Source organism: Penicillium argentinense (genome assembly GCF_028826775.1).
Source record: "Penicillium argentinense strain IBT 30761 chromosome Unknown utg000010l_segment0_segment0, whole genome shotgun sequence".
NCBI lineage: Eukaryota > Fungi > Ascomycota > Eurotiomycetes > Eurotiales > Aspergillaceae > Penicillium > Penicillium argentinense.
The window spans coordinates 2,568,452-2,580,967 of record NW_026622669.1 but is presented as its reverse complement, the minus strand read 5'-3'; the positions used below and the strand labels follow the sequence as shown (position 1 = coordinate 2,580,967).

General features: G+C 52.3%; 4 protein-coding genes across 4 annotated transcripts; 1 reads left to right on the top strand and 3 right to left on the bottom strand.

Annotated features, from left to right (window-relative positions):
* Nucleotides 1-1,161: 1,161 nt before the first annotated feature.
* N7532_010642 (GPI anchored serine-threonine rich protein) lies at nucleotides 1,162-2,070 on the bottom strand (the record flags this gene model as incomplete). The annotated part of the gene is made up of 1 exon (XM_056623133.1): nucleotides 1,162-2,070. One exon carries the CDS (start codon nucleotides 2,068-2,070, stop codon nucleotides 1,162-1,164), a length of 909 nt encoding a protein of 302 aa, XP_056470549.1.
* Nucleotides 2,071-5,640: 3,570 nt separating this feature from the next.
* N7532_010641 (aldehyde dehydrogenase) lies at nucleotides 5,641-7,278 on the bottom strand (the record flags this gene model as incomplete). Its single annotated transcript, XM_056623132.1, has 4 exons — nucleotides 5,641-5,785; nucleotides 5,852-6,294; nucleotides 6,360-6,753; nucleotides 6,830-7,278. The coding sequence occupies 4 exons, from the start codon at nucleotides 7,276-7,278 to the stop codon at nucleotides 5,641-5,643; spliced, it is 1,431 nt and encodes a 476-aa protein (XP_056470548.1).
* Nucleotides 7,279-8,244: 966 nt separating this feature from the next.
* Nucleotides 8,245-9,272, bottom strand: N7532_010640 (protoglobin family protein; the record flags this gene model as incomplete). Its single annotated transcript, XM_056623131.1, has 3 exons — nucleotides 8,245-8,752; nucleotides 8,820-9,093; nucleotides 9,152-9,272. The coding sequence occupies 3 exons, from the start codon at nucleotides 9,270-9,272 to the stop codon at nucleotides 8,245-8,247; spliced, it is 903 nt and encodes a 300-aa protein (XP_056470547.1).
* Nucleotides 9,273-11,850: 2,578 nt separating this feature from the next.
* N7532_010639 (uncharacterized protein) lies at nucleotides 11,851-12,343 on the top strand (the record flags this gene model as incomplete). Its single annotated transcript, XM_056623130.1, has 2 exons — nucleotides 11,851-11,943; nucleotides 12,125-12,343. 2 exons carry the CDS (start codon nucleotides 11,851-11,853, stop codon nucleotides 12,341-12,343), a joined length of 312 nt encoding a protein of 103 aa, XP_056470546.1.
* Nucleotides 12,344-12,516: the final 173 nt, after the last annotated feature.

The window sequence follows — 12,516 nt, the reverse complement described above, 5'->3', positions numbered from 1 at the left end:
AGAACAAGCAAGTCCGGATTACTTTCAGGCTTGATACAGGGGGCCTGCTGGCAGATTTCGCACCTGGTGGATATGCTGGGGGACTCGTGTACTACGATCGTATACTACATGCGAGGGCGGAGAGGAGTAAGAGCGAACGAAAGAGGATGATAATCGACGATAGAAACTCTGATCATTCCCTAAGGTACAAAGAAAATATAGGCATCACATAGGGAATAGTAATAGTAGCAACACATGGGATCATCTGACTGTCTGTAGCAAATACGCCCCTAGCGTCCGTTGCCCGCTCCTACAAGGATAATCCGATAACAAACCTGGCTGACTTCTATCAACCCTAAAAAGAGTCCCATCTCGGATTTATAAGCTCCGATTCCTACAGTATATTCCATTCAAAATACTAAAGCAGCCGACATCCATTCCCGCCTCAAAATCCCCCTATCGAACCGACACCTCAGACGCCTCAATAATCAACGAAGACGCCGCAACCATTTCAAACCAAAGCGACAAAAATTCGAGGCCGATATCAAGGAGTTTGTCCTGTACGCCATGGAACTGAAACTGCAATTATACTAGGTGGCCATGGGGAAGGACTGGGAGTCTAGGTGGGGCTAACGCGTGGCAGTTTCAAGATCCGAACCGTATGCTGGTTCGATGTAGCTTCATTCAATCTGAAACTCCTGGCCGAGTACCTTAACTTTATTTCAGATCTGCATTGATACCACGAACTGTTTTGAGTATTTAGGGCTGACTGGAATGTAACCCAATGCACAAAGTACTTAATTCGATCCGAATACTGGTCAATGAAATACTGACTCGGAGCTACGCAGAAGATAAAGCATGACGTGACATGGCATTACAAGCATAAGCCGACTTGATTCCTTGAACATACATCAAAGCGACAAACATGATACAAAACGCAAAAAAAGTCCTGCTCAAGGACCGCGAGGTCATAAAGAGAAAATAAGTTTCCACAAGTAAGTCGATAAGATTTCTCAACCCTCATTAATTCCATCCAGAATACAACTCCGCCTCACCAGAGGACAGAGCGTTCAAAGAGTTAAAACAATTGGAGATTCATGGGCAGAAAACTCATACAGAAAGAATAGACATGGAAAGGAGATGCCGCCGGGGGTTCATCATCTCCCGTCAAGAAGAAGATACTTAGAAGGCCATGACAGCGAAGACACCGGCCATGACGGCGCCGAGGCTGATGGAGGTGCGGCCGGCACCGTTGAAGACGGGGGTGGAGGAAGGGGTGGCCGAGGCGGTACCGGTGGCGCCTGCGGAGGAAAGAGGGGTGCTCTTCAGGGTGCTGATGCTGGAGGGAACGTGGGGCACATGGCTGGAGACAACGGGAGCAACGGGGGTGGCGGTGCTGCTGGCCTCCTCGGGGCAGATGGTGGTGGTGACCTCGATGGTGCCGTAGACGGTCGAAGAGGACTGCACGGGAGCGACGGAGGAGGGAGTGACGACCGGGGTGGCGGTGGAGGTCGGGACGGCAGCGGGGGTGCTGGTCTGGTCCTCCTCGGGGCAGATGGTGGTGGTCACATTGTCGATGACGGTCACAATGGTGGCGGGGGTGGAAGTGGGAGCGGGAGTCTCGGTCTCGGTCTCGGGGCAGATGGTGGTGGTCACATCGTCAACGATGGTGACGGTGGAGTGGGAGCCTGAGCCAGAGGAGCCGGAGCCGGAGCCCTTGGAGATACCGAACTGGGAAGACCACTGGTAGGCGCCGGTGCCCTCGACGACGATCAGAAGACCGTAGTGGGTGGTGTCGGGGGTCAGGTTGTAGCCGGGAGTCCAGGTGTAGTGGCCGGAGTTGGGGATGTTCTCAACAATGGTCTCGAGGGGCACGACGTTGGTGGAGGGGCCGCGCAGGAGAACCAGGGAGACACGGTCACCTTTGTCGGCATCCCACTTGATCTCGTAAGGAGTGCCCTCGGGGACCTGCTCGTTCAGACCGGGAGCGCGGACAGCGTTGCCCGAGGGGGGCTTTGAGTAGTCGGGCTGGGTGTAGGCCGCAGCGAAGGCGACGAGGGTCGAGAAGATGGCACCGGAGGAGAAACGCATGGTGGCGGAGTTTTTGTTTAGCTGTAGAAGCAAAGAATGACTGAAGTTGGGAAAGAGCGAAGGGACGCTTGCGGAAAGCTAATGATTGACGGAAGTTGGAAGGAGTGACTTGGGGGAGAAAGAGAGAAGAAGTAGGAAAGGAGAAAGGCGCAGTTGCTTTCTACTCTTGGGGCAATGTTTAGGGCAGTGGAGAGGTACATTTCAGAGCCCCATCCGGGACCCCCCGCTGGCCAGGCACGCACCAGTCAGGCCGAAGGGCTGCATCATAGTGGGTCGGCATCAAAAGCCTACTTTGCAAGCGAGGAGACGGAGTATCTCCCCGGTTTGTCTAGCGGGGGCGCTGACACTGCTGGCAGGTGTACCATTGTATGTAAGAATAACTGAGTCTACCAAAGACCCTGTGATACATTTACTCACACGCCACCGGCGGACTCGGATTATTTTGGGTTCTTGCTAGCAGGATCTGAGACCGAGTGAAAGTGATTGATACGACGGTACCACTGGTGGGCTACAAGCTGTACGACTATACTCCGACGAGTCTAGGGTCCCTCGTGGGGCGTAGCTCGTGGATTATGTACTTGCCGTAGTGCAGGTGTATGTACAATACGGCAACAAGGCTCGCCGTTGACCAGATTGCAATCCCAAAAAATTGGAGCACCGCAGGAGGGCAGCCAGTGAGACGAGGAATGTCGAGAAATGCCCATGCCGGACTAAACCCAAAATACGGAGGGAAATTGGCTGGAAGGGCCAGGAATGGAGCGGTAATCACAACTAGCCCTTAATCAAAGACGATACGATCTACGAAATCTATTAATATGGAGACAGAGAGCTCCATGAGTGCCCAGCATTTAGTCGTGAATCGTGAAAGAAGAGCTAATGGCATCCATCACTTCTAATTTTAAATGTCTTACTCTTGCCAGTGCTGCCCCAAGGTAATGATGAGGGAGAGAATGAGATCAACGGCCGGATATTCTCCGGCCCAACTGGGTGTAAGATACCCGTATTGACACCGCCGGTATTACCGTTGCTTTCCCTGCAGGGTCTCACGATGTCGTCGATTCATTTCCGAGCGCCACATCGTGTCATTCCCGCTTGTTCTGGCGCACTTCGATCGGGGCCTTGACCTTCTCTCTGCGTCGCGATCTAACTGACTTTACCCTGCCTGCCTGCCTGACCCTACGCTAAGCACCGTCGGGTCTCCCCTGAACATCGGCTCCCCACACCCCTCCCACCCATCATGGTGCCCAACCCACCGCTCTGCCGATCCCACCGGTTCGTCGGACCTGCGATACCACCGGTAAGGATCAACGGTTGATCAGGGGTGGTTGCGGGTGAGGGGAACTTGCGTGCTGCCGTGACACTTCAACTGGGGGCACCACGGCTGGTGTGGCTGTTCAGTTCGGCTGTTCCGCCCAGGAAATTTCGATTGTCTCACAGTGTGCACGGTGATTTGCGCATTTCCTTGACTTCGCGTGGTGGTGGGGCGTTCCTGCGTGCAACACACACCCCAGCAGAGCCAATTGTATGTACAGCACATTCTGTGCCTCCGGAGATTTGGGGCTCGGTCCCTGCGCCGCACAAAAAAGAGTGAATCCGCCAACGGAGCTCCTTCCGCGCTATTGGCACCCGCCCATGGAATCCGGTGAATCGCACGCTCAAAATAGCCTCCCAGTCCCCATTTCGCGCCTCCAAGAGAACGGTGATTGTGCTTGGCTTTCAACGGGATAATGGATTCAGCCTCTTCGCATCGGCTTGCTTCCGTTGTCTCCCAGCGCCGGATCTGATCGTGACGTTCAAGCAGTCCGCCACTCCAACACCCACCCTTGAAAAAATTTGCACAGGGACAGCTCACCGCTAGCAAACCGGTTCTTTCGCTCTGGGGGCCTTGTGTGCTTTCGCGCGTGGGTCGGTTGCGGTCAAAGTACGGGAGAGTTTGACCCAGAGTGGTGGCCAATGTCATCGGTGCTTCGCTGGCTTGGGATATTTGGTTTTGCTTGGCCTACAGAGCTAAGACGTAGGAACGGCGACAGCTGCAGGCACAGCTGCAGGCACAGCTGCTTGATCAAGCCCTACTTGATGATGGTTAGGCCGCCCGTCGGCTAGATTGCGAGGCTGACGGTACACGGCACGAATAGGATACTAGAATACGAAAGCCAAACGCCGTCAGAAAGGCTGTCATTTCAAGGCGTTCACTCCGCACTCATCCAAGGCTATGGCCACTTCCATATTAATTCCTCCCGCCCTATGCCACACCTATAGGAGTCCTCCCGACTCTCCTGCCAAGCCCGCAGACGACCAATCGCATCGCGGAATGGGGTAGTATTTTGTATCTCATTATCGCGACGCCACCGATGAACCCAGCAGGGGCCAGGCACACGCTGTGGTGGTCCTGGCGAGGTCGTGCCTGGCGTGGCCCGGACGGGGTTTCTTCGGGCGCTATGTCGGCCACCTGTGGGGTTCACTTATGGCCCCAATGGGTCGGATTCCTTCCAATTATCTGTCCTGATTTGGTGGTGTGTCCGTTCGTTGGCGATGACACTAAATCCTACTATTCTTTGTGCTACTGCGTAGTAGTGCAGCTGGATGGAGTTTGCGAGTAGAGCCTCACTTGGTGGGCGCTTGCTCGATTTTGGGAAGTTGTCGAGAACGTAATGCGATGGGATGGGGCTTGGAGGTTAGCTCGGAGGTGCTTCCGAATGCATTGCTATGTGTTGACAGATGGCCCATTGAACTTGCTGCGCAAAAATGCACTCTTACTGGTCACAGTTATGACTTGACTTGCCGTTGAGGCGAGTATCTGCGATGGCTCGGGTCTTTACTTACCCGAACATTAGCAATCTCAACTGTCTGGGGCGTTCATTCTCGACGAGAGAATTATGACTTGCGTCTTCTTGGCTAGAATGCAATACCTCTATAGTCCTTCATGGAAGAATTTAAAGACGGAGTTTCGCTGTTTGAAGAGAACTCCGGTAAACATGACCATCTAATTAGATGCACCTAGGCCCCTTGTCCAGGGTTTCTCCTATTAATTTTTAAGCAAGTCGAACCAAGAAATTGTTCAAAATGAATTGGAAACAGTCTCCTTGAAAGGAATGATGATATGCGCATGAGTGCAGTCTCGCTACGAATCTCGTTCAAGCTCAACTAAACATCATCAGCCTAAAGCTTCCGCCTTTTTGCTCACCAGGGTGGAACTACGCACGACACGATGACTCCTTTTTGTCGAATACTCCTGTTACGCTTCCCAACCCCGAAATGGACTACAACATTCTCAAGAGGCCAACATGCCCAAGAGATGTGACCACTGAAGACAGCATGCAAGCGAATAATCGCTAATCAATGAGTTTGTGAATATGTTCAAGGGGTATTTATAGTTACTCCGCCCAAGGCTTTTAAAAAGGAAAGGAACGCAGATCTGACAGCCAGACAGGGTGTCCGAATCAAATGACGAGATTGAAAAATCGCAAATCCGACAGTCTTCGACCAAGTCGTTTCAAGTCAATCACAATGCAGACATGCCATCACGTGCCAGTGCGCCAACTACCTCAAATACCAAGTTGAGCTATGCATTTACTCCAACCAGGTAACAGTCTTAGTCTGCAGGAACTCATCGTAGCCATGGATTCCACCGAAGCGACCGAATCCACTGCTCTTCCATCCGCCGTGAGGCAGGACAGGCTCATCGTGTACAGTCAGGGCATTGATGTGGACGGCACTGTAGCAACAATTAGTTTTCTCATCCTGGTTCTAGTCTTTAGATAATCGGTTAGAGTAAACTCACCCAGACTCAATCTGCTTCGCAACCCGCAATCCACGGAAGAGGTTGTTAGTAAACACAGCACTAGTCAACCCATACTCGGTATCATTCGCGAGAGCAATCGCATCATCCTCCGAATCAACAATGAAAAGCGAAACAGTCGGACCAAACGACTCGGTCGCGTACATGTCCATGTCCTTTGTGACGCCGTCGACGATAATGGGACGCATGCTAGTATCGACGGACTCGCTGGCGCCCGCGTCGCCGAACAAAAGTTTCGCGCCGTGCGAGACGGCGTCCGAAACAAGCTTCTTGTTCTTTGTCACGGCGGCGGAGTTGACTAGCACTGGTGCCGGTGCGTCTTTGCCGAAGAGCTTCTCGGCTGTTGCGGCCAATTTTTCGCGGAATTGGTCAGCGATGCCCCGTTGCACGACGATGCGCTCGGTTGACATGCAGATTTGGCCGGACTGAACAGTATGTTAGGTTATTTTACTCTATAGTTTGTTCTATTTGGATGCGGATGTGCACTTACGTGCATGAAAGAACCAATAGCGCAATTCATAGCCGCCTTGTCAAGATCCGCATCATCTAGAACGATTGCCGAAGCTTTACCACCCAGCTCAAGCAGGACAGGCTTGACGTGCTTGCCAGCGGTGGAAGCAATAATGGAACCGACGTTGGTGCTACCGGTGAAGTTGACCTTGCGCACAGCCGGGTGGGCAATGAGGGCATTAGTGATGGCGGGGGCATCAGAAGCCTGGTGGAAGACGACGTTCAGAACGCCAGCAGGCAAACCAGCCTGGCGGAAGATATCACCCAGAGCCCAGAAGCACTTGGGCGAGAGCTCGGAGCCCTTCAGTACGACTGTGTTGCCGGCGGCGAGCGGGAGGGCCACGGCCCGGGTACCCAGGATAAAGGGGGCGTTCCTGGTTTTCGAGGTCGATGTGAGTTACACTGCATAAGGTGGGAAGCACGACATCAAAATTAAGAAAAAGAACATACCAAGGCGCAATGCTGAGAATAACACCATACGGCTCCTTGAAGACCATCGCGCCCTCGTTATCCTTCGTAACATTCGGGACAACGCCCTCGATAGTCGGAATGCGCGCTGCAAAGTCCTTGATAAAGCTCACACCCAGATTAAAGGTGTGCTCGGAGAAAGGGCGGCCAGCACCCGTTTCCTCGCGCTGGTACGCGATCAGCTCCTCCTTGCGCGAGGCCATGATGTCAGCGGCCTTGAGGAGGATATCCCGACGGTCGTAGGCCTTCATCTTGGCCCAGGCCGGGAATGCAGCCTTGGCGGTGTCGACAGCGCGGACGGCATCGTCGACTGAGGCGCCGGCGCAGTAGTTGGAGAGCTCGCCGGTGGCGGGTGCGTGGACCTCGAACTTGATGTCGGTGACGATGGATTCACCGTTGATGATGAGCGGGGTTACGTTGTTTTGCGCCATGGTTGCATATAGGGAGGAGGGGACTTGCACAAGAGAGGAAGAAAAAGAGGTGTGAAGTTGTGATGGCGTGAGGAGGGGCTGGATTTAACGAGTCGATAGTTAAGCTGATCTTGCCGAATTGGAGATGTGGGGTGGAGGGGAGACCCGCGAGCTGAAGACCTGGCGGAGTTAAGACGGGAGCTTGTATAAATGCGTGGACGGTGTGGACTGGCGGTGCCGAGTGGAGGGACGCTTCCGAGATTTAGTTCCAGGTTCGATCTGTCCTCTTCGATCGTGAACTCGACTGCAATATTAGTCTCATGTACTAAGATCGCAGATGCAGGATCATCAAGGCTGAGGGGGGCTGACAAAGCGGGGCCGGAAGCTTTCCGTATATCCATGCTGTTGATCCTGTGTATGCCAATTACGGAGTATGCTGTTGCGATGCTTCGGATGCTTTCCAGAACAGTCACCCAGTAAAATCAGGGGAGACTCGGACTTAGAGATAATTCCACGCTCCTTTAGCTGTCACCAACACCCGACAAAAAGTGCCGACCTCACCCAGACTAACCTTAAACGGTCCCCAATCAGTGGCATCCAATCTGTCTACGATATACACGCTTAGCGTCGTCAATCCCTGTCAACCGGCATAAGAATACTCCACATACCCTACGACAATCCTCGCAAAACCTCATCCAGCCACGACGTACAGCCACGAGGGCAGCCACGAGCTTCGTCATGCAGTGGGGGTTTCCCGAAACAATGGACCAACCGAAAGTTCTCCCCGGTACAAACCCGTCTTCTCGGTGGCTTTAACGTTCTTAAATCCGACCCAACAATTAAACGTCGGATATTATACCGGTAGTGTATGATAGTGAAGAAAGGAAGAGAGATCCAATTCGTATTCAGGTAAAAAAACTCCGCCCATGCAAACAACGCCCAATCCACGCTATAAACAAATGCCAATCCCACACACGAGGATCAAAATCACTCCGCCCAAATTTTCGTCTCCATCGACTGCGCCTTCGAAAACTCCGCAAAAGGACAAGCCGACGACTTTGTCGGACCACTCCGTGCACTCTGCGTCGTCTGCGCTGTGTGCGTCGTGTCTGTGGTATTCGTCGAGGGAGCAGCGCTCTGCGTGGAAGGCGCAACACTGGTGATACTAGATCGATCATCGTCGTCGGAACTACCAGATGAACTACCAAGGATCTTCTTGTCGCCCAGATAGCCCTCGCGAGAGCCAAAGCTATAGATCGACATTTCGTCGGCATATTCTTCACCGTCGCGGACGCGCCATTTGGCGAAGAGGTCGTTTTGGATCCAAAGAATTTTGTTGACGGCACGGACGAGGGCGATCTTCCGGCGCAACGAGAGGTGCGGGTGCGACATCAAGGCTTCGATGAAGATGTCTTGGATGTAGCCCATGCAGGCGTTGATGTGGACGTATTCGATGTTGAGGGGAGCCATGCGTTCTTGGCCGCAGTGCATCAACCTATGTAGTATTGTTTAGTTGAGTTCGTAGAGAAGTCGTCGGCCATAATTGATAGCACTGTACTTACCCAACCTTATTCAGATATCGCCAAAAGTCTATACTGGTAGGATCCTGACACAGGCGAGTCAAGTACCAGCGGAGGAACATCTTGCGCCGCTGAATTTGGGGCGTCTCTTCGTGAAGAAAGTCTTCTTCTAACTCGTCTTCACAGGCTGTCGTTCGGGTATGGAAGGCACGAGAGGTGATATCGTATTGGAGGAGCTTCTTATAGACCAGGTTGACGACAGCGGGGATGAGCTGCTTGATGTACTTGGCGCCGCTGGCGAGCGCTTCGATGTCGGCTGTAAAACGTTGAGGTTAGCTTATGGTTTAACCAGGCTAAATAGATGGAAAGCTTACCAGAGCCAAACTCCAGAAAGTCGTGGAGGTACTTGATTCTTTCCTCTAGACTAGTATGGATCGCCTTGCGGTCGATATGTTTCGGCTTAGGGCCATCACGGACACCGTAATCGCATGGCATGTTGCAGATGTGGATGTATTAACCTTCAAAGTGTCCTTGAACCAGATAAACGACTAGAAGCAGAGACTCTGAAAGAGCAAAAGGATCGTTGGAAAGTCAGGGTAAAACTGGGGGCATCTCGTGGCAATCGCATGGCCGGGGCACCGCGTTCGTTATATAGTACTTTCTGCCATCTCGCATAGCACGATTCCGATCCAGATCCGTCCGATCCGACCCCTCCAACATGATGTACGCGATATCGACTAACCTCAATCAGGGGCATCGTCAAGCATGTCGAGCGGGTCACCTTCCAAGACGGGGATAACGTTCCGGTTTCTGACGATCGCGACGTGCCAACCAGGAGGCCCCGAACGGGCGCGAGAAAGAAGCGTCAGCGATCCGTCAAATCAGACCATGGCCATCGAAAAGACTGATCACCTAGGGCATCCTCTTTTGGGCGAACAGAACAAGGAATCGGCAAAGGTGGGCTGATCCCTGCAATCTCCTCCACTCAACTCCACTGGGGCTGCCATTGTCAGGAATCCATGGGCCAGACGGTTAACGGTTAGATCTGTCACGGCATCCTGAGTAATAAGGTGAAACAAGCGACCTCGTGGCGAAGGCAAACCGTGGACGAGTTTAAACTCGGGATGCAATCTATATGGCGCACGCGCTTTGGTCGCTGTCACTTGAATCGACTACAGGACCCTACAATAGGGTTCCAGCTAGGTCATCGCGCAAGCCAAGACTAGATGCGTCGCAGTCTGTCCTGACTAACAGCGTACCAGGCTGCCACTATTGGCGAACGTGTTAACGCACGACAGGTACTCCGCAGCGGTTCAACGGTCTCGTCTAACCTCCGAAATTAGGCCCACTCGGCCGATGGCTCGGCGCGGGCTTTGTTTTCGGTGCATGATGGCAGTGACAAATGTATGGCATGGTATATTTTTCTCAGAAAGAGTCGGGCGCAGCTGCTGACACGAGAAGGGGGTTCGGATCCTGCATTCCGATCAAAGCAGAAGTCTGATAGAGTAGTACTAGGAATCGGAAGGTTGAGGTATATTGCTTCCAGAAAAACGCCAACTGTTCGGCCTCGAGAAGCCCGGTGGGTCCCGCGAAAACAAGGATGCAGACGGAGAAGACGCAGAATGCCAGCGTCCAGTCAGCGAGCGACGAGATATTAAAATGACTTTCACAGCGATGCGTTGTCGCGTGATGGCGTGGCCTGACAATTGACTAGTTGTAAGTCAAGTGGATGGGCTGATGTACGGGCTTATTCGGCCAGCATCGCTTAGTCATGCCATCCAAAAAAAAAAAAAAAAAAAAGACAAAGGAGCAAAGAGCGGTCAATTCCTTTCAAACGTCGCCATATTTCGATTGTCCTTCGCGACACATCAAATCGCTTCCTGAGGCCGTGACCTCATTCCAGTGTTGCCAATTTCAACCTGAGACGCGCTACGCCATCCCCAAACAGCCGCGCTCGTCGATCGGCAATGCCTGCGCTGATCCCTTGCCCGTTGCTGGTCTAGACACCCGTCGCCGGGCTTGGGCCGTTCAGTCTGCGGTTGCCCCAGGTCCTTTGACGGTTAGTCGTATACCAGGCGTGTGCTAGAGCGCCGTTTCCATGGAATTGCCGTGGGCATTCAATCTATTTAGGTTTGTCTGAGGAAAGTGACAGCTGGAGGTCCGCTTGGACTTGTCGAAGCCCGAGCTCCAAGGTGTGAGCTGTCGAGCGAGGAATATGTGATGAGCTTGTCACATTGGCCTCTTTAATCTAGGCCAGACGTTTATCGCGGGCTTGAGGCCAATCGTTGCGATTGGAGCTGTCGACTTGATAATTATCTTCGTGACTACCCGTATTCTGTGCTCAATGAGGATTCTTGCAGATGGCGTCACGGTGCAGTTGAGATGTGCGGTTTAGATCAAACGCGGGAGTTAGCGGCGAGTCTGATGAGTCTAATGCTTCTCGAGGTCGGTACAAGCTACTACATTATAGCGAGAAGTAAAAGTCCTAGGGTCGCAATACCCATGTCTGACTATGGCGATTGGACGGCTTCGAGCCCTCAACCATGACCAGATGAAAGTGAGGGTAGAAGAATCTAAACGAAGAGTCACACTGAAGAACCCATGCGAAACAACCTGGCAAATATCAGGTGCTATTGGGAACGGGTGGAAAAAGTCTCCCCGGCCGAGAACGTGTCCACCAGCCCTAGTGTAGTGCACCACCTACGTAGGGAAAATCCGATTTGAGGTCTTAGCGTTTTTCTTCTATTTTAGGGCTCAGTGGGCATTGCTTTTTGATATCTAAGTAGATCTGATCATATCTCTGAGCGCTTGGAGCGGATTAGTGATCGTTACCTGATTACTCTGAGCTGCTCTTAGATCATTCTGATTTACTTAAGGAGCCTAATATAAATGCTCTGAATTCACTGATATTCCTAGCGGCGTCTTGAAGGCACTTTCCGAGCGAGCCGGTGTCTCCTGCGTCTCATTTCTTCTTCTTGCCCATTTTTGTAAGCTGGTCCTCATTGTGGTAAAGCTCTCCAACAGCAGTAATTTTGTATGATTCAACTTATTGAAAACAGTTGTTTACTCCATCATGTGTCTCTCGAAGCAGAGGGCAATATCTTTCTGGACCTCGGTCATTGATGAGTACTTTCCGCACCAACAGCCAGAGATGATGCCCCCCAAGGTAAGCGTTTCCACAGGGGTAAATTTGTTTTCGGAGAACAAGCGTTCGACAGTTGTGCACGAAGTACCTACATTCTAGGTCCTTTGCCAGCTCACTATACGGGAATTTCTCGGTCTCAAAGGGTAAGTTGTCTTTACAAAAGCCAATTTCCCATCCTGGTCGAAAGCTACCACATTCGTAGCAAATCATTGGGCCTTCGCTTTCGATGCCGGAGTCGGAAAAGTCAATCAATTTTGAGATGGCCGAAGCAATCCAAAATCATGTTGTGACAGCCAATGCCTGCGTGAACAATGCCTTTGCTGTGGGAGTATGCAAGACCATCGGCTGCTTTCTTGGCCCACTGAAGCTTGCAGGTCGAAAGGAAGGAAGATCAGCTGTCACTTTGAAGGATGCACCGTAACCACGCTCCACGGTCCAATCGGAGACCTTCCTGCTGAGCTTCATGTTCGATCCGCTCGTGATGCCCAAGTTTTGCATAGACGCGGATTTCTATATCAAAGCAGGGCGCTCAAAATCCTCTTGAGGTAGGAAATTTGATGACGCAGTGTTCGTCAACGGCATAGACCACCCTAA